The 21,610-nt window shown below is 38.6% G+C and overlaps 1 protein-coding gene across 8 annotated transcripts in view; it reads left to right on the top strand.

Annotated features, from left to right (window-relative positions):
* The window catches only part of ITSN1 (intersectin 1), a 243,151-nt gene that overhangs the window by 54,700 nt on the left and 166,841 nt on the right, over positions 1-21,610 (top strand). For all 8 annotated transcript variants that reach the window (XM_025378049.1, XM_025378046.1, XM_025378047.1 and 5 more), the window contains 2 exons: positions 18,484-18,543; positions 20,840-20,932. In XM_025378049.1, coding sequence (XP_025233834.1) covers positions 18,516-18,543; positions 20,840-20,932 — 121 coding nt within the window. In that variant the 5' untranslated portion in view covers positions 18,484-18,515. The remainder of the gene's footprint in view (positions 1-18,483; positions 18,544-20,839; positions 20,933-21,610) is intronic.

Below are 21,610 nucleotides of genomic sequence, written 5' to 3'. Positions count from 1 at the left end.
TTTTTGTCTGGCTTTCAGTGCCTTTTCTCTGTAGTTTAAAAGAGCTTTGTGTACCTCTTGCCTTTATGTGTAATCTTACAGGGCAGCTTTCTTCTTTTTCATTCATTTCCTGCTCTAAGAGTCATCTCAAGACGGGAATCTGGTATAAGACTCACTTATAGAACAGGGACATAGGCTCTTCTAGGTGTTTTCATTCATTGCAGATTTGTTTTAAATAAGAGATTTCCTTGTATTTTTCTTTAATGTTTTCCAAGTTTGAATTTTTATAGACGCAAAGCCTTTAAAAGGGTAATATGTGGAGTCAGTATTTGTTTGAGGTTTCTTTTAATTGTTTTTCTAGATCAAGGACAGATATACATAGATTAGTACCTGAAACCAAACTCTAACTAAACTCTCAAATATCAGATAATAGTTTTTTATGTTTCTGAGGATGTGTTTATATCCTTTGAGATGTTTAAAATATACACATTTTTGTTTTTCTGCCACATTTGGACATTTTTTTCCTCTCTGTGTTTCATTGATGCCACATTTCTACCAATTTTAATCTTGTGTTCTATATCTTACTATCCTATAGTTTCTTCAAGCTGGAATTAAACCTTTTGAGCAACTTTAAAACAAATTTTTAAAAATGCTTCTTTATAAATGATGAATTACACTTATTACCTTAGTACCATAATAAAAATCTGTTTCAAATAAATGAGTCTGAAGATTGGAAAGGGATACCATGAAGTGGGTTTAGAAATAGACCTGTTAAAATGCAAGTCCAGCTGGCTGGGCATGGTGGCTCATGCACCTTGGGAGGCTGAGGCGGGCGGACTGCTTGAGCTCAGGAGTTCAGGACCAGCCTGGGCAACATGGTGAAACCCTGTCTCTACAAAAATATGAAAATTAGCCGGGACTGAGGTAGGAGGATGGCTTAAGCCCCGGAGGTGGAAGTTGCGGTGAACTGAGATTGTGCCACTGCTTTCCATTCTGGGTGACAGAGCCAGATCCCATCTCAGAAATCTATACAATAAATAAATCAGCAAGCCCAAAGGGAATTTTATTTTAATTTTTTAGAGACAGTGTCTGACTCTGCCGCCCAGGCTGCAGTGCCAGTAGTGCCATCATAGCTCACTACAACCTCGAACTCCTGGGACCAAAGGATTTTCTCCTGCCTCAGCCTCCCCAAGTAGCTGGGACTATAGGCAGGCACCACCACACCAAACTTTTAAGTTTGTTTTTTGTAGAGACAGCATCTTGCTGTGTTGCCCAGGCTGGTCTTGAATTCCTGACCTCAACAGATCCTCCTGCCTCAACTTCCCAAAGTGCTAGGATTATCGGTGTGAGCCACCCTCCCTGCCTGAATTGTTTTTTGTTTTGTTTTGTTTTTTGGAGATGGAGTCTTGTTCTGTCACCCATGCTGGAGTGCAATGGCATGATCTCAGCTCACTGCAGCCTCCACCTCCCCGGGTTCAAGCAATTCTCCTGCCTCAGCCTCCCGAGTAGCTGGGATTGCAGGTGCCCGCCACCATGCCTGGCTTATTTTTGTATTTTTAGTAGAGATGGTGTTTTGCCATGTTGGCCAGGCTGGTCTCAAACTCCTAACCTCAGGTGATCCACCTGCCTCAGCCTCCCAAAGTGCTGGGATTACAGGCGTGAGCCACCACACCTGGCCCTGAATTGTTTAAATATGAGGATGAAGAGGTCTCTGCTGTCCTTATTCCTCTGTCTTCTAATACCTTCTAGCCATCTTGCCTTACTTTGGAGGGGAGGCAGACAGATGCAGTTGTTCACAGTTGAGAGCTGCTGAAACTCTGTGACTGTAAGTACAGTAGGAGGGAGAAAGCAAGCCTAATCCATTTATAAATGTTCCATTATATACAAAATACCCTTTCTACCAACAGTAGGTTCTTAACTGCTGACACCAGGCATGCTTTGGTTGTGACTCCAGCAGCATGGATTGCTGGCATCTTACACTGAACAGTCTGGGCCTCCGCTCTCCCCTTCTGTAACCTTTGCCTGTCACTAATTGTTTGGGCCCAGTTTCTTCATTTATATAAGAGGATTATAAGATTTTTGTGAGGGGATGGTCAATAATTAAGTGAAAAACAGATGATGTATGTTCATAATCACCTTTTAGTCTTTAGGTCATTAAGCCTAGATTAGCCTATTTTGGTGTATTAGAAATCTGCTGATGATCTGTAGTACATGTAGAAGATTGTTTTTTTCTGTGTGTGTGTGTGTGTGTTTCCTTTTTTTTTTTTTTAAATAGCTGTTGTCTCACTCTGTTGCCCAGGCTGAAGTGCAGTGGTGCAATCTCAGCTCATGCAATGCCACCAATCCATTTTGCTAGAGTCACAACCACAGCATGCCTGGTCTCAGTAGTTAAGAACCTACTGTTGGTAGAAAGGGTATTTTGAATATAATGGAACGTTTATAAATGGATTAGACTTGCTTAGGCCCAGGTTCAAGCAATCCTCCCGCCCCAGCCTCCTAAATAGTTGAGACTAATGGCACATGCCACCACACCAAGCTAGTTTTTTTGTATTTTTTGTAGAGATGGGGTTTTGCCAGGCCAGCCTTGAACTCTTGTGACCACTGTGGGAAATTGATCTGGACTCAAGTGATCTCCCTGCTTCGGCCTCCAAAAGTGCTGGGATTACAGGTGTGAGCCACTGTGCCTGGCCTGTAAATATGTTTGAATTACCTCATTTCATCTTGCGTGCTTCCCTTTATTTTTTAAAAAATTTGGCTGGGCATGGTGACACACGCCTGTAATCTCAGCACTTTGAGAGGCAAAGGTGGGTGGATCACTTGAGGCCAGGAGTTTGGGACCAACCTGGCCAACGTGGCGAAACCCTCTCTCTGTTAAAAAAAAAAAAAAAAATTAGCTCAGTGTGGTGGGATTACAGGCGTGAGCCACCGTACCTGGCCAAAAATATTTGAAAATTTTCAAACATTCAGGAAAGTTGAAAGAACAGCACAGTGACATACTTGTTTTAAAAGACTAATTACAGTTTAATTATTTGATATAAAGTTGTTTTAAATTACGCCAGTAATTAAGACTTTAGATATTTTATTCCACATGGTTAAATTTTTACCTTTTTAACTATTAAACTTAGTATTTATGTGCTAGAACCTAAAATCCCTAATTATTTATGTTTTGATTTTGATTTTTTGGAATTGTTGCATATTTTCTGAATAATCTTCCTATATTTATGATAGCAAAACATTGGAACTGAAATAACAAATCTGTTTCAATGTACTTTTTTGTCCTGCAGAATGACATTTTAATAAATATTGTTTTAGCCAGGCGCGGTGGCTCATGCCTATAATCCTAGCACTTTGGGAGGCCAAGGCGGGCAGATCACCTGAGGTCAAGAGTTCAGGACCAGCCTGGCCAACATGGTGAAACCCCATCTCTACCAAAATACAAAAATTAGCCGGGCATGATGGCTGGTGGCTGTAATCCCAGCTACTCAGGAGACTGAGATGGGAGAATCTCTTGAACCCGGGAGACGGTGGTTGCAGTGAGCCAAGATCACACCACTGCACTCCAGGCTGAGCGAGACTCCATCTATGTATGTATATACATATGTATACACGTATATACATATATAAATAAATATGTATATATAAAGAATATATATATGTGTATATAAAGAAAGAAAGTTGTTTTAAGGATAGTCATTCTATTTTATAAATACATGTTTATTAGAGGCCTTCTACTTATCTATGTCAACATTAGGGATTTTAATGTAAGTACGAAAATTAAGGATCATCCGTATTTTTTCTTTTGACTTTCTCTAATTGGCTCTTTTTCCTGAAGCTGAAATGAAGAAAGATTAAAGACTTCTTAAACATATTCTAGCTTTGGTTTAAAAATCCGAACATTATCCAAACTTTAAGAAACTATTTACCTGTTTCTTCATTGCTTAATATTTAGTCTCTGTGTTTTTCTATTTTTTGTACCTAAATAAGGAATGTTTGTCTCCATAAAATATCTAGGTCCAGCAATATGTTTAGAAAGGTTTTAATAACTTGCTGAAAGCATGTATGTTGTGTAAAGTGTGCCAAAGAAGGACACAATTGTACTTTCATTGGGAAAAGACTAAAAGGAAATAGAAATACCGAGCTGTTGATAGAGGTTGCCTTCGGAGAGTGGAATTGTGGATTTTTTTTTCACCTATCTTTTCAGTTTTCTAAATTTCCCACAGTTGTCTCCTATAACCTTTAAAGGGGGAAAGTGTAAGCAGTCACCACGTAGGCCCTGTTGTAAAACAGAAGTATTTCAGAGGGACGAAATGGTAACTAGTAAATGGGACCGCGCCTATTTGCCTACTTGGTGCTGCCCTTCTCTCTGTGTTGTCTCCTCCCTGAAGAGCTCCGGGCCCTTAGCCCTGAGGTGCTGCCTCTACCTGGGGCTGAGCTTCCTGCACTCCTGGGTAACCCTCCTGCTTTCTAGGCCACAGGGCTGGGGACCTCAGAGAGAAGAATGCCTTTCCTTTTCTTTAGGTATGCTTCTGTTTGTTTTCAGCGTAGATGACCTACTTTATGCTGCTGAAGTCCCCTCATAGAGATAGAACTGATTTCATTCACCTTTTTCTTAACTGCTGTAGGCTTTCTGTTACATTTTTAAAAAATATATGACTTCCTGCTTCTATATGGTAAATGTTTACACGTCAGGAAGCTTTTCCTTTTTGTGTGTAAGAAGTAGAAGCTCATTGGACTTACATGTCAGCATTCTATTAATCTTAATTTCCCCACTTTCTTTCTGTGATCTGCTATGACATTACAAAAAAAAAAAATTAGTTTATCTTTCTTCTTTCTTTTGTTTTCCAGTGCCTTTATTGCATGGAAAAGTATCCCCTGCATCCACAGCTTCACCCTGGTTAGTTTACCAGGCTAACTACTTTGTGCCTCTTCGGTGAAGTTCTTATTCTTAAAAATATGAGGTTGTGATCATGGGCTCTGAATCCAGACTCTCTCTCCCATTGTTTAGTAACTGTATAAACTGTGCCTTAGTCTCCGTAAGAGGGAATACTAGTATTATTTAATTCATAGCTTTGTTAATAGGATTAAATTGGCTAATATCGGTCAGGTGTACTTCCAAGCATTTAAACATTCCATTAGTTATTATAAACTATTACTATTAAGGATCATGCCAATAAATCCTCACCAAAGTTGACTTCATTATTTTGGCATAATGTTATCGTCGACTATTATCTTTGATTCTGGAAGTAAGGCTAAGCTGTCATTTGAATGAGATAAGGGCCTCAAAATCAGTTGTTAAGACAGTCTTGGCTGGGCGTGGTGGCTCATACCTGTAATCCCAGCACTTTGGGAGGCTGAGGAGGGTGGATCACAGGGTCAGCAGATCAAGACCATCCTGGCTAACACAGTGAAACCCCATCTCTACTAAAAAAAAATGCATATATACACACCCAAAAAAATTACCCGGGCGTGGTGGCGGGCGCCTGTAGTCCCAGCTACTCAGAAGGCTGAGGCTGGAGAATGGTGTGAACCCGGGAGGCAGAGGTTGCAGTGAGCTGAGATCCGGCCACTGCACTCCAACCTGGGCGACAGAGCCAGACTCCATCTCAAAGAATAAAGACAATCTTAAAATGCTTTAGTGAGGAGATAAAAATCAATGAACCAGCCTGTTGTTTTTATATTGGATCAGTATAACTTTGTACTGTACATGGAAATAAAAATTTTTCCTGAGTAAATTAATAAGACGTAGGAAAGATACTAAGGTTTTTTTAAAGTAAGCTCTAAATAGAAATGATAATACGATTATAAAAAAGAAGAATATGAAAATATTTAATATACTAGTGCTCTGACTCAAAAGTTAATACCTATATATATATTTTTTTGAGATGGAATCTTGCTTGTTGCCCAGGCTGGAGTGCAGTGGCACAATCTCAGCTCACTGCAAGCTCCACCTCCTGAGTTCACGCCATTCTCCTGCCTCAGCTTCCCGAGTAGCTGGGACTACAGGTTCTCGCCCCCATGCCCAGCAAATTTTTTTTGTGTGTTTTTAGTAGAGACAGGGTTTCACTGTGTTAGCCAGGATGGTCTTGATGTCCTCACCTCGTGATCCACCCGCCTCGGCCTCCCAAAGTGCTGGAATTATAGGCGTGAGCCACCACGCCCGGCTAAAACCTACATTTTTTCAATTCTCTTTTTAACAGTTGAAAATTTGGCTAAATCTAAAATATTCTCCAGAAGTTTAAATGGAAAGACATTAATAAAATATTCAGTCAAATGCTCTTGCTTTGGAAATGGCGGCACTGAAGTTCATTTCTCCTATCATTCTAAACTGATGTTTCATTTTGACTATATATTTAGTGAGTTATGGCAATAAAAGCAGTTTTAATTTTTTTTCTGAAAGCCTACTGATATTGGAGGCCTTTATAGCTTGCCTCTTGATGTATATATATTTATACAAATCAAACGCTGATGTCTGTGAAGTTTCATATCATCTTTTATATTTGAATTTTGTTCATATTACTTTTCGCCCAGGCTGGAGTGCCATGGTGCAATCTCAGCTCACTGCAACCTCTGCCTCCTGGGTTCAAGTGATTCTCCTGCCCCAGCCTCCCGAGTAGCTGGGATTACAGGCCTGTGCCACCATGCTGGCTAATTTTTATATTTTTAGTCGAGAGGGGGTTTCACAATGTTGGCCAGGCTGATCTGGAACTCCTGACCTCAAGTTATCTGCCCACCTCAGTCTCCCAAAGTGCTGGGATTACAGGCATGAGCCACCAGGCCTGGCCAAGTTTTTAATTGATGGCATTTTAAAGTATATCTCATATTTTATACTTTCCAGACATTTTCCCCACTTACATGAAATTTAAAATGAGAATATAGCTGTTACTTGTTACTTGGTCATAAAGGTATTTGGAAAATCACTGATCTTAGAATTTTAATAAAAGGCATTTATTACAAAAATAAAAACCACTGGATATATTGAACTTAAAATGAGTAATTAGTATTTTCCAGTAAAGCATTTTGGATTCAACATTGACTAATGCTTCACCCTACCTCACTTCTGTAAGAAAACCTTTTTTAAAAAGAAATTTTATTTTTGTCAGCTTTAGTAAATAATGTCATTAAGGATTCCTATTCATAATCTGAGATCTGCCACTTAACTTGCTCAAAAGCCTTATGGTCCACATCATTTGTTCCATCCTTTCAATTCAGGTTTTATTTATTTATTTATTTGGAGTGCAGTTGCACAGTCTTGGCTCACTGCAACCTCCGCCTCCTGGGTTCAAGTGATCCTCCTGCCTCAGCCTCCTGAGTAGCTAAGAATGCAGGCGTGCACCATCATGCCCAGCTTACTTTTGTATTTTTAGTAGAGAAAGGGTTTCACCATGTTAGCCAGGCTGGTGTCAAACTCCGCCTCAGCCTCTCAAAGTGCTGGGATTACAGGTGTGAGCCACTGCGCCCGGCCTCAATTCAGTTTTTAACTTGAGCTTAAACGAGTTATTTTTTAAAAGTTAAAATCTGTGTTGAGACATATCAAGAATTGCTACATCTCTTGGGGGAGAGATGTGAGTTCCATCAGCATGGATTCTCTAGTTTATAGTGAACTGTTAGGAATGCTGTATTCTTGACTCTTTATACTTAGTGTTTTCTTTGTGGCTTGTGACTCTCTTTTCAACTTTATTAATATGTAATTGAAGTGTGCTAAATGCATATACTTATTTTTTATTTTTATGTTTTTTCAATTTTTTATTTTTTGTGGGGGCGGGGGGGGTCTCACTATGTTGCCCAGGCTAGTCTTGAACTCCTGGCCTAAAGTGATGCTCCCACTTTGGCATCCCAAAGCACTGGGCTTACAGATGTGAGGCACTGCACTTTAAATGCATATATTTAAAATGTACAGTTTGGTTAGTTTTGACATAAGCATATACCTGTGAAATCATCCTTCCCAAGAGAGCAAACATTTCTGTTCCCCCGGAAGTTTCTTATGCCTCTCTGTTTTGTGTCCTTTCTTCTCCTCCCATCTTCAGGAAACCACTGATGGGGTTTTTGTCACTATAATTAGTTTACATTTTCTAGAATTTTTCTGAAGTGGAATCATAGATATATACTTCTTTTTTAACCTGACTTCTTTCACTTAGCATAATAATTTTGAGATTCATACATGTTGTTGCATGTGTAACAGTTGGTTCCTTTTTATTGCCAGGTAGCATTTCATTGTATGGATAGATCACCATTTGTTTATTCATTGATCAGTTGATTGACATTTGGGTTTCAGTTTTTGGCTCTTAGAAATAAAGCTTGATAGAACATTTGTGTAAAAATCTGTGTGTAGACATAAATTTTCATTTCTCTTAGCCAGATACCTAGAGTAGAGTGGCTAGGTGGAGTGGTAGCTGTGTAATGTTTTAAGAAAACTATATTTTTAAAAGTTTGTACAATTTTACATTCCTCGCAGCAATGTGTAGAGCTGTTCCACGTCCTCACCAACGCTAGATGTGGTCATTCTTTCTCACATTAGTCATTCTAGTGGAAATATAAGTGGCATGTCAGTGTGATTTGAGTTTGTGTTTCCCTGATGGTTAATAATGTTGAACATCTTTTCATGGGTTTATTGCCCATTTCTAGAAGTTATTTTACATCTCAACCATTTCCTCACCGAGCTGTCTTATTCTTAAATTTTAAGAGTTCTTTATGTGGATACAAGTCCTTTTTCTAATGTACGTGTTGCAAGTGTTTTCTTTGTCTCTGTGGTTTATTTTTTTGTTTTCATAATGGTTATCTTTTGAAGAACTGTTTTTTTTTTTTTTTTTTTTTTTTACTTTGAAGCCCAGTTTACTAATTTTTCTTTTATAAATCATACTTCTTTGTGTTTTGAGAAATTGTCTAGCCTAAGGTCAGGGAGATATTCTCCCATCTTTTAAGATTTTTATATGAAGCATACATGGTTTTGCATTTAGGCCTGGGACGTGTTTTGAATTTATTTTTGTGTATTATGTAAAGTGTCAGTGTTGGTCTTTCTCTCCACTTGGATATCCAGTTAATCTACTTTGTTTGTTGAAAGACTTTTTTCCTCCAGTGATTTGTCTTTACAACTTTGCCAAAAATCAGTTAACCAAACGGGTAGGTCTTTCTGAACTCTTCTTTTCTGTTTTATTGATCTGTCTCTTTACACCAATCACAGAAGGCCTGGACAACTGTTGTTTTATAGTAAATCTTGAAATCAGGGTAAATCTTTCAACTTTGTTCTTTTAAAAAGCTGCTCTGCTTATTCTAGGTCTTTGCTATCAGCTTGCCAATTTCTGCCACAAAGCCTGCTGCAATTTTGATTGGGATTGCATTGAATATACAAACCCTTTGGAGATAATGGCATTTTCACAATATTTAATCTTCCAACCCATGAACTTAGTATCTTAGTACCATTTACTTAGGTCTTCTTTAAGTTTTCTTTGCAATATTTTGTAGTTCTAAGTGCAGAGGCCTTGTATGTGTTTTTTTGTTTGTTTGAGACGGAGTTTCACTCTTGTTGCCCAGGCTCGGCCTCCCAGGTTCAAGCGATTTTCATGCCTCAGCCTCCCAAGTAGCTGGAATTACAGGCATGTGCCACCATGCCTGGCTGATTTTGTATTTTTAGTGGTCAGGCTGGTCTCGAGCTCCTGTCCTCAGGTGACTCGCCACCTTGGCTTCCTGAAGTGCTGGGATTACAGGTGTAAGCCACCATGCCCAGCCTGTCTTTTGTTAAATTTACATTTAGAAATTTTACATTTTTTGATGCTACTGGAAAACAGTTGTTTTTCTTAATTCCACTCTACAATTTTTTGCTTGCTAGTATTTAAGAATTCAGTTCATTTTAATACATTAACCTTTTATCCTGCAGTTTTGTTAAATTCACTTATTGAATATAGTCATTGTTTTCTAGATTCTCTGGGATTTTCTTTATAAACAGTGATATCTATAAATAAGGAGAGCTTTATTTTTATTTTCCAATCTTTATGCCTATTTTTTGCTATTTCTTACCTTAATACTTTATTGAGTAGAATCTCCACATCCATGTTGCATAGAAGTGGGAAAAGCAGATATCCTTGCCTTCTTCCTGATCTCAGGCTGAGAAGTTCAGTCTTTAACCGTTAACTGTGATGTTAGGTGTAGGTTTTTCATGGGTGCCCTGTATCTGTAGAAGTTTCCTACTAATTCTGATTTGCTGAGAGGTTTTTTTAAAATCATGATTGAAGGTTGAGTTTTTGTCAGAAGCTATTAAAAAGATATCTATTCACATGATCATCTGGGCTTTCTGCTTTACTCTGCTAATATGGTATATTACATTTTCCGAATGGTTTAACCTTGCATTTCTAGGATAAACTGGTTATATTTTAGTATCCTTTTTGTATGATATTGATGTTCAATTTTTAATTTTCGTGAATGATTTTTGTATCTATCTTCTTTAGGGATCTTGTTCTATTATTTATTTTTTGTAATGTCTGTGAGGTTTTGGTGTTATAGTTGTATGACCTCAAAAAGTGAGGTGGGCAGTGATCTCCTTTTTGTTTGAAAAACTTTGCATGATTTTTGTATTATTTCCTCTTTGACAGAATTCACCAGTGAAACAGACTATGGCTTTCTTTTGGGGGAAGTTTTTTTGTTGTTGTTGAGATGGAGTCTTGCTCCGTCGCCAGGCTGGAGTGCAGTGGTATGATCTCGGCTCACTGCAGCCTCCGCCTCTCGGGTTCGAGTGATTCTCCTGCCTCAGCCTCCTGAGTAGCTGGGACTACAGGCACGTGCTACCACACCCAGCTAATTTTTGTATTTTTAGTAGAGACGTTGGCTAGGATGGGCTCGATCTCCTGACCTTGTGATCCCAAAGTGCTGGGATTACAGACGTGAGCCACGGCTCCTGGCCGGGGAAGGTTATTCATGATAAAACCAGCTTCTTTAATAAATATAGGAGTATTCAGATTCTCGTATCAATTTTAGTAAGCTTTATTTTCCAAGAAATTTGTTTATTTTATCTACACTGTCAAATTTGTTGGCATAAAGCTGTTTTTACTATGTATTATTTTTTAAATGTAGGATTGATGGGGATGCCCCTTATTTCTATGATTTTTTTTCTCTGTCTCTAACTCGAGGTTCATAAATTTTTTCAAAGAACCAGATTTTGATTTTGTGATTTTCTCTATTGTCTGAATTTTTATTCATTCTGCCATATCATTGTAATTTCCTTTCTTCTACTTATTGTTGGTTTACATTTCTTTTTCCAAGTTTTTTTCTCTGTTATTGTTTAGAGTATTAACATTTAATGTAATTATCGGTTGTTGGAATTAGACCTGCCATCTTCCTATTATTGGTTTTGTTTGTCCTTTCTGGTTTTTTTTTTCTTTCTTTCTTTCTTCTGTTTCTTTTTTCTTGATGTCTTTGGATTTTTAACATTCCACTTTCATTTGCCTCTTGACTTTTTGGCCATATCTTTTTCTCTGTGTGTGTGTGTGTTGTGTAATTGCTCCAGGTGGTAAATATATTTACTTAACCTTTTATAATCAACTTAGAGTTAATAATTTATCACTTCATGTAGAATGTAGAAGGCTTACAGCCATATAAGTCCCTTTACTCTCCCCCCAGAGACATTTATGTTACAGTTATCATATGTGTTATATTTATGTTGAAACCCTACTACAAGGGTTACAATATTTGTTTTCAACAGTCTACATATTTTAAAGAGCTTGATAGTTGTATGACCTTAAAAAGTGAGGTGGGCAGTGATCTCCTTTTTGTTTGAAAAACTTTGCATGATTTTTGTATTATTTCTTCTTTGAAAGAATTCACCAGTGAAACAGACTACGGCTTTCTTTTGGGGGAAGTTTTTGTTGTTGTTGTTGAGACAGAGTCTTGCTCGGTCGCCAGGCTGGAGTGCAGTGGTGTGATCTCGGCTCACTGCAACCTCCGCCTCTCGGGTTCAAGTGATTCTCCTGCCTTATTTTAAAGAGCTTAATAATATAAAATAATTTTATATTTAGTCAGATGTTTGCAATTTCTTTTGCTTTGCCTTAATTCTTAAAGATCTCAGTTTCTCTCTAAAATTTACATTTGATTCTTTTTAAACTAGTTTTTCTTTCTCTGCTGATAACTTGTATATTTCCATTCATTTGTGTTTGTCTCGTGGAAAGTAGGTGTAATGGCTGTTCCACAGTCTTTGTGTGATAATTTCAACATTTTCATTGTCTTGGAGTTGGCATCTGTTGATTGCAATTTTTTTTTTTTTAAGAATTTGTCAGATTTTCCTACTTCTTTGTATGTCCAGTAGTTTTGGATTATATCCTGGACATTGTGAGTTTCATGTTGTATAGATGTTGTGTGCTGTTGTAATCCTCTGCAGAATGCTGTTTGTTTCAGTAGGTATCTAACTTGGTTAGATCTACCTTGGTTATATACCATACTATAAATTCTCTGTGTTGTCTGTAGACAGGGGTTCCTTTCTCAGTTTAGTTTTCAAGACAAGTGCTGTGCTACTTTGAGCCTGCCGTGCATATCCATATCTCAGGTGTGAGCCTGAAATGAGCAGGAATTCATTCACACAATGGCAGGTCCCCGTTTCTAGCTTTTTCCTCTCCGGTTTTCCCCACACTTTACAGCCCACAGGTGCCTTTTTCATTAATTCCTTTAACCACAAAGACTGTTTCTGCTGGAGTTTTAGTCTCTGCACCTGTGCTTCACTGCATAGCTTCCTGACTGGGGCCCGCCTGTGGGGCAGAGTTGTAGAGAAAAGACGAAAAAGAAACTTTTTACTCCATGAAAAGGACACTTTTTAGAAACTTTTTACTCACCTCCCAACTCTGCCGACTTTTGTTTACTTCTTATTGTCTTCAAGTATTATAGTTATATTTTGTGTTCTGTCTGCTGTAGCAGAAACAGAACTCTGGTTTGTGACATTTTATTTTATTTTTATTTTTGAGACTGAGTCTTGCTGTTGCTGCCCACGCTGGAGTGCTATGGCAGGATCTCGGTCACTGTAACCTCTGCCTCCTGGGTTCAAGCGATTCTTGTCTCATCCTCCCGAGTAGCTGGGATTACAAGCGACCACCACCACGCCCAACTAATTTTTCTATTTTTATTAGAGACAGGATTTTATCATGTTGGCCAGGCTGGTCGCAAACTCCTGACCTTAAGTGATCCACCTGCCTCAGCCTCCCAAAGTGCTGGGATTCCAGGTGGGAGCCACTGCCCCCAACCAGGTTTTGTGACATTATTTAATGTCTTGGATATGTGATTATTCTTTTTCAACATGGTAGCTTTTTTTTGTTTTTGAGACAGAGTCTTGCTCTGTCTCCCAGACTGGAGTGCAGTGACATGATCTAGTCTCACTGCAAGCTCCACCTCTCGGGTTCCCGCCATTCTCCTGCCTCACCCTCCGTAGTAGCTGAGACTACAGGCGCCTGCCACTACACCCAGCTAATTTCTTTTGGTATTTTTAGTAGATACGGGGTTTCACCATGTTAGCCAGGATGGTCTCGCTTTGCTGACTTCGTGATCTGCCCGCCTCAGCCTCCCAAAGTGCTGGGATTACAGGCGTGAGCCACCATTCCCAGTCTCAACATGGTAGCCTTTTACAAATTACTATATTTTTTTCAGATTATAGTAATTCATACAGCAAGCGTGTGTAACGGTAGGACAAAACACCTTAAGCCAAGATGTCATCTCCATGGTCTGTCCAGGTAGCATAGAACAGAAAAGGAGATGTGATTGAAAGATGTTGCTTCGTCTACATGTTACTACTATTGTCTGGGGTTCCTTAGGAGCCAGGGAGAACCTCGCTGTGATTGGCATTGGAAAGACCTGTGGTTAGAAGAAAATTATGTGGGAAAATTCCAGCCTCATCTTTAAACCATCATTTGGCTATTGTGTTAGTGAATAAGTCTGAAAGGTACATCTTCATTCATACATAAACATAATTTAGTTTTCATTAGGTGGATTCTTTGCTCACATCCAGCTGAAAACATGACACTAAAGAAATAAGGCTTTAATTAGGGAGGGAAAGAGAGAGAACGTAGAGTCCCTTTGGTTGTCACTTAAGAGATAGAGATGAAGGAGAAGTAGAGTTGGAGGTCAGAAGGGCCAGAAGGTAAATGTAGTCTAATATTGGTCATAGTGAGGTGAAGGCTTTTGGGGCAGAGATTCACCTAAGGTGAGAATTATTTCCTAAGTTCTAGAGTAGGATGATAAATAACAAATAGTCCTAAGTGCTTTGTCAGGAACTGATAATGACTAAAGTATATTTTAAATCATAAGAGTTATACTTACGTTTGCTGCTGTGATCCTCTCACAGTAGCTGTGAAATATTTAAAGTAAAGCGTAAAATTATTGTATCTATAAGTAAAAATGGTCTCTTTTTAATGCTTTCAGTATCATAGTTTAGTATGAAGCTAATGCTAACTTCATAAAATCATTTTTTCCTAAGATAATTTTCAAGATTTATAGGGAGATAGAAATGCATGCATTTCCTCTGGATTTGCCATTTCTTGCATAGTATTATGTATAACATTTTCTTAAACAAAAAATTTAAAGAAAATATTAACAAATCAAACCTAGCTGTGTAGTGAAAGAATAACATGCATATATGAATTGTTCTATTGTACAAATTCTAGGATAATTCAGTATTCGCAAATATGTCACTATAATTCAGAATGTAAGTAAAGGAGAAATTCATTATCTCACTAGATGCTTAAAGAGCTTCTGAAAAAAATTTAGCCATTTCTTAATAAAATTATAAAAAATAGGAATAGAAGGAAACTACATAAACATGGTAAATAATCTTTACTAAAATACAACAACAACCTATTAAAATATGAAATACCAAAACTATCACTGTGAAAATCACAGGCAATACAAAAATTATTGCTATCACAACTGTTGTGTATAGCTTAGTATTGTTGCTTTGGGCTAGTAATTTAAGGCTAAATTCTTTATTTCCAGAAGATATACATCTAGGAAATCTAAGAGTTTCATTTGTGAGACTATTAGCACTAATAAGAAAGTGTGGTAAAGTAGCTGGATACAAAGAAGAGAAATCAATAACCTCTTCATTTTGCAGCAAAGTAAAAAAACGGAAGTAAAACTGAGCAGAATGTATTCTCATATATATTAAATATCTGTTATACTATGCATTTAAAATCAGAGCTTAGCATTTTTGGGAAGCTCTACAAAAAGATATATGACATGTTGATTCCAAAAGGATTTTATGAGGACTAAGTGAGATAAAACACACTAAAATTTTTAAGAGAATTATCAAGGTTGCCATACAGTATATTGAATGAGAAATTGTGGAGGAAAAGAAGGGCAGCTGTAGTTTCTAAAGGGAATCTACAGTGAGAAGTAGTCTGATTCACAACTGGATTTACAGACCTCTGGTTAGATATGGTGTCCTAGAGTCTGCAGTTACCTCAAAGGAAGCTGTAAAAAGTTAATTCATAGCCGGGCGGATGGGGTGGTGTCACCTGTAATCCCAGCTACTTGGGAGGCAGAGGCAGGAGACTTACTTGAACCCAGGAGGTGGAGGTTGCAGTGAGCCAAGATTGCGCCACTGCACTCCAGCCTGGGGAAAGAGCAAGACTCTCAGAAAATAAATAAAATAATAAAACACCTAAATAAATAAAATCTTAATTCATAAGGAGAAACATAACAGTAAAGGAGACAATGACCAAAGATTTTAACAATTTTTCAAAACAGAAAGTGAATGGAGGAGTAGTAACTGAGTTCACAGAGGAAGATACCACCTAAGTACCTGCAGAGATCAGTTACGGAGATACAAATCAGCATGCCCCAGGGATATCTTGAGAGCGTTCCTTGTGCTTGGAGGCTCCACATATTCCAAAAGGCTGAAGTCAGTTTTACAGCTCACAGTGGAAATTCCTTAAAAATCCATATCCAGATCTTTTAGACCTTTCTCTCCTATACCCCAGCAGATGGGTAACTACTTCAGTCCTCTGTGTGCTGGGGAAATGGGAGGAGCATTAGAACCAGAAGTGCTCCAGACTAGAGAGGTGAAGCACATGATTGAAAGTCAAGTGAGCCTGTACAAGTCTGCACACTGAAGTGTAGGACCCTACCTGCTCCTTCCTTCCTTCACTACTCCTCAAGGCAGCACTTACATGAGTTGGTCCCTTCGCACCCCACCCAGCACTTCGTTCTGTCTGGCAAAACTTAACAGCTTCGATGAAGAAACCTCCACATACTGAACATTTGGAGGTCTCCCAATGAAAAGGGGACCCAATATACCTGATCGTTTTACAGAGAAGCCCATCAGTCAACAAACCTGCCACCCACGCTGAGCTTGGGCATTTTTTTAGTGACTCACTATTAAATATGGAGGCACATCCGGGGATCACTAGATATATGAGGAAAACCTTAAAAGTGAAAGAGATGGCCAAGATGGGCGGATCACAAGGTCAGGAGTTCGAGACCAGCCTGGCCAACATGGTGAAACCCCATCTCTACTAAAAATACAAAAAATAGTCAGGTATGGTGAGGCGTGCCTGTAATCCCAGCTACTCAGGAGGCTGAGGCAAGAGAATTCCTTGAACCTGGAAGGCAGAGGTTGCAGTGAGCTGAGATCGCCTGGGCAACAAAGCGAGACTCCGTCTCAAAAAAAAAAAAAAAAAAAAGTGAAAGAGACCCAGTCAACGAGCCAATGAACGATAAAGGAACCCAGAGGAATCCAGTGATCCAAGAAACAGAAGAACAGAGAATGAGAAAGTGCTTTTGGAAATTTAAAAATGTGGTAGTTGGAAAAAACTTCTGTGGACAAATTGGAAGATGAAATTGAGATGTATTAGGGCAAGAGACTGTCATTTTTTTAAATCTAAATTTAAGATTTTAAATCTGTGAGTAGTACTCATTTATTTATTTATCTTTTTAATTTTTATTTTTGAGACAGGGTCTCACTCCAGTTGCTCAGGCTGGAGTACAGTGATCTCAGCTCACTGTAGCCTTGACCTCCCGAGCTCAGGTTATTCTGCCGCCTCAGCCTCCGGAGTAGCTGGGACTACAGTCTCATGCAACCATGCCTGGCTAATTTTTGTATTTTCACTAGAAACAGGGTTTTGCCGTGTTGCCCAGGCTGATCTCGAACTCCTGGACTCAAGTGATCTGCCTGACTCAGCCTCTCAAAGTGCTGGGATTACAGGTGTGAGCCACTGCGCCCAGCCAATACTCATTTTTAACTGTGCATTTACCCTGTTAAACATAAGGAAAAATATTCACTAAATCTAGATTTTTTTGAGACGGAGTCTTGCATTGTAGCCCAGGCTGGAGTGCAGTGGTGCGATCTCAGCTCACCGCAAGCTCCACCTGCCGGGTTCACGCCATTCTCCTGCCTCAGCCTCTTGAGTAGCTGGGACTACAGGTGCCCGCCACCATGCCCAGCTAATTAAAAAATTTTTTTTTTATTTTTAGTAGAGACTGGGTTTTACTGTGTTAGGATGGTCTTGATATCCTGACCTCGTGATCTGCCCGCCTCGGCCTCCCAAAGTGCTGGGATTACAGGCGTGAGCCGCTGCACCTGGCCCTAAATCTGGATTTCTGTTTTTAGTTAGAGAAGAGGACTGACTTTTTTTCACATCGGCTGTTCATGAATAAATAATGCCTGATGGAGATTTTTGGAGCATTAAATTTGTGTTTGGTATTCTGGGACAGATGTTAGTGTAATATGCATTGTTTACAGTCTTTCTCAAAGTCTTCATGTTTTTCGTGGAGAAAGGCTGTAGAGTTAGCTGTCCTGCTAACTCCACAGCCTTTGGTCACCAAACGAATGGTATTGCGCTAATCACGTACCGCCTCTGATTTTCATTTTCCTGATCCATAATATGGGGATGGTAATAATGGTAACCTATCTCACAGGGCTGTGATGATGAGTAGAAGAGATAAGACCTGTGAATTACGTAGTATAATGTGTAGCATGTTCTAAGTGCTCAATGAAAAGAAGCTTTGATTATAACCATCAAGTAGACGGACTGATATTTATAGATGGTTAAGAAAAGGGTACAGTCAGCCCTCCGTATCCATCGGTTTCACAAAGTCTGTAGCTTCAGCCTACCACAGATTGAAAACATTTGGGGGGAAAAAATTGCATCTGTACTAAATATGTACGGAATTCTAAGCATACAGTATAACAGTTGTTTACATAGCATTTACATTGTATTAGGTGTTGTAAGTAACCTAGAGATTAAAGTATGCGAGAGGACTTGCTTAGGTTATATGCAAATACTGTGCCATTTTATATCAGGGACTTGAGGATCCACGGATTTTTTTTTAATCCATGGGAGGTCTTGGAACCTATCTTCCTGGGATAATAAGGGACAACTCTGTATTTAAAAAGTAACACGTGAATGAATGAATTCCTTAATTGTAGAGCTATGCTCTGGCTCTAGTGTTAGTCCTCTGACCATTAAAGACAGCATGCTGGTGTGTTTATGATTATACAGGAATTAAGTTTTCATAAACTTAAATGTTGCATTTCACTTACAGGCGTCAATTAGCAAGGTAAAAGTAACAGAACCATGGCTCAGTTTCCAGCACCTTTTGGTGGTAAGTTTTCAGAAATTTCTCTTTTTAATGTACTTTGGGACCAGATTTTAAAAACTTGATATTATGGCAAATTTAAAATTAAAAAGTAGAGAAAATAATGTAATCAACCTTCATGTATTCCATCATATAGTTTCATTAATTATCAACTCATGCCCAATATTGTTTCATCTGGATTCTTTTGGAGCAACTCCCAGGCATCATATCATTTCATCTATAAATATTTTAGTATGTGTACCTAAAAGATAAGAAAACATTTAAAGACAACTTCAGTGGCATTATCACATCTATAAAAATTTACAATACCGGGCCAGGCGTGGTGGCTCATGCTTGTAATCCCAGCATTTTGGGAGGCCAAGGCTGGTGGATCACCTGAGGTCCGGAGTTCAAGACCAGCCTGGCCAACGTAGTGAAACCCTGTCTCTATGAAAAATACAAAAATTAGCCGGGCATGGTGGGGGGCGCCTGTAGTCCCAGCTACTCGGGAGGCTGAGGCAGGAGAATGACATGAACCTGGGAGGCGGAGGTTGCAGTGAGCCAAGGTCATACCACTGCACTCCAGCCTGGGTGACAGCAAGACTCCATCTCAAAATAAATAAATAAATGTACAATACCATATTATCGTACCTATAAAATGTTTGCTATATCTAGTCTGTACCTTATAGTCTTCGGACATTTCCCTGATAGTCTCTAGACATTTCTTGTTATGATTTGTTTGTTTAAATTGGGATCCAAATAAGATACAAACATTGCAATTAGGCCATGTCTTTCCCAAGTCTCTTAGTGTTTTTTTATCAGCAAGTTATTTTTTGAAGTGATGGGGTCATTTACACTTTTTCAAAGCCTGGATTTGAAGCATGACATTTTTGTTTGTTTTACTTTAATTAAACTAAACATAAGTTTGAAACGTATCAGTCTGCATAAAATGTGTTTTGTGGGCAATTTTTCCTAATGTTATTAGGAAATTTTTAATTGTTCTTGCTTACACCCAAGTTACTTTTTAACAAAAATACTTATTAAAAAGTAGTACTTATTAAAAAATACTTATTACAAATTTATATTAACGGAGTACTCTTGGAAGCTGTCTAATCTCATCATGAAGAGAGTAAAAGTCTCTGTGGGATTCTGGTGCAGAGATCTGTAAACTTTTCAGAATTACTATTCTATTTTATTTTTGTTCCCTTTAATTACTGTACAATTTTTGGTTTTTGTTTATAGTTACAGGGATGAATTCTGACAGGGCAGTGAAAATTTCTTCTAGAAGTTCAGACCTGTAAGGCCTGTGAGGGAAGGGGTCATCTCTGTCTTGGACACCACTTCATCCCCACAGTAAATATTTTTCCAGTGACTGAATGGATTTTTACTTTATCGGTCAGTGTTATACCAGACCCGGTAGAGAGGAGAGATGCAATGTTTAGATGTTTTTGCTGATGTGCTGGGCACATTCACATTTTGTGTGAAACATACGTATTGTGTGTTCCCAGTTTTGTGGAAGGTGTCCAAGCTTTTGAAAGCTTTCCATGTATATAATCTAGAATTATTTTAGTCAATTTGAGGAGACCTAGGACTAAAGTCAGCAAGATCTCAGTAGTGAGTGGACATGTAGTCAGCCTAAGAGCTGAAACTGAAGGAAAACCTAAAACTCATTCTCTTTGGCTATTATTTCATATCAGGACATCCCTGCCCCTCTTGTTTTTTTTTTTTTAACTGTGCTTCCTGCATACTGAGATACCCATTTTTAAAAACAGCTTTAGTGAAATATAATTTATATTCCATAAAATTTACTAGCTTTAGCTATATAATAATTTTTAGCAAACTTATAGTTGTGCAGCCATCACCACAATCTAATATATTAATATTTTAATCACCCCCCAAAAGATTTTCATGGATATTTATCACACTCAACTTCTTTCATAACTTTTGCCTGTGGCATTTAAGGCACTTGAGGGTACAGTTTTAGGTTTAAGTTAATTTAGTCTGTTGCTTGGGTTTATGTAAGTAAATTATTAATTTATTATAATCTTGCTAACTTATAAGACAAGTTTCTGAAAAAGGAATGTGTGCCTCTTCTTTCCTTTCCCTCCCTTTCTCTCTCTTTCTGTTTCTTACATTTTGTGTCCTGTTTTACACTTAATTTTCTAACTTTATATGCATAACTTCCAAGGACAAGCAGATGTGACTTTATCAAGTCTTTATAATACATAGACAGAATATTGAAGTGCTGTGGAAATAGTGTGTGAGAGCATTTTGTTTTGCTTTTCTCGCTGAATAATTTGTTTGTCTTTTCTTTGGATTTTAGGCAGCCTGGATATCTGGGCCATAACTGTAGAGGAAAGAGCGAAGCATGATCAGCAGTTCCATAGTTTAAAGCCAATATCTGGATTCATTACTGGTAATCAGAGTCAGCATTTTTTCATTTTTACTTATCAGTAGTGCAGATGTCTGTGGAAACTCTATTATGCAAAGCCGAGATGGGCAAATATGACCAAGGAGAGACATTTACCTATTTTGCCTTAACCTTGTGCCTCTCCTTTTATAATTTTTTTACACGTAATGGAATCATACCTTGTTTGCAATTTTTAGTGCATGTCAAACCACTGGTTTGTGCATATAATTTATGGGAATTTGTTAAGATCAAAGGACCAGTGGTTCACACCTGTAATCCCAGCACTTTGGGAGGCTGAGGCGGGCAGATCTCTTGAGGTCAGGAGTTCCAAACCAGCCTGGTCAACATAGTGAAACCCCATCTCTACTAAAAATAAAAAATCAGCTGGGTGTGGTGGTGAGCGCCTGTAATCCCAGCCACTTGGGAGGCTGAAGCAGGAGAATTGCTTGAACCCAAGAGGCAGAGGTTGCAGTGAGCCGAGATCACGCCACTGCACTCCAGCCTGGGTGACAGAGCGAGACTCCATCTCAAAAAATAAACAAACTAATTTTCCTGTTTGATTATTTTTCAGGAATTCACTTTAGAAAAAATGGAATCTTTATTTCCTGGGGAATTGTTCTGCTACCACGCCCTGCTATTTTTTTTTTGAGACAGAGTTTCGCTCTTGTTGCCCAGGCTGGAGTA

The sequence above is a fragment of the Theropithecus gelada genome, chromosome 3 (genome assembly GCF_003255815.1).
Source record: "Theropithecus gelada isolate Dixy chromosome 3, Tgel_1.0, whole genome shotgun sequence".
NCBI lineage: Eukaryota > Metazoa > Chordata > Mammalia > Primates > Cercopithecidae > Theropithecus > Theropithecus gelada.
The sequence above is the reverse complement of the archived record's forward strand: the minus strand, read 5'-3'. Positions and strand labels throughout refer to the sequence as shown.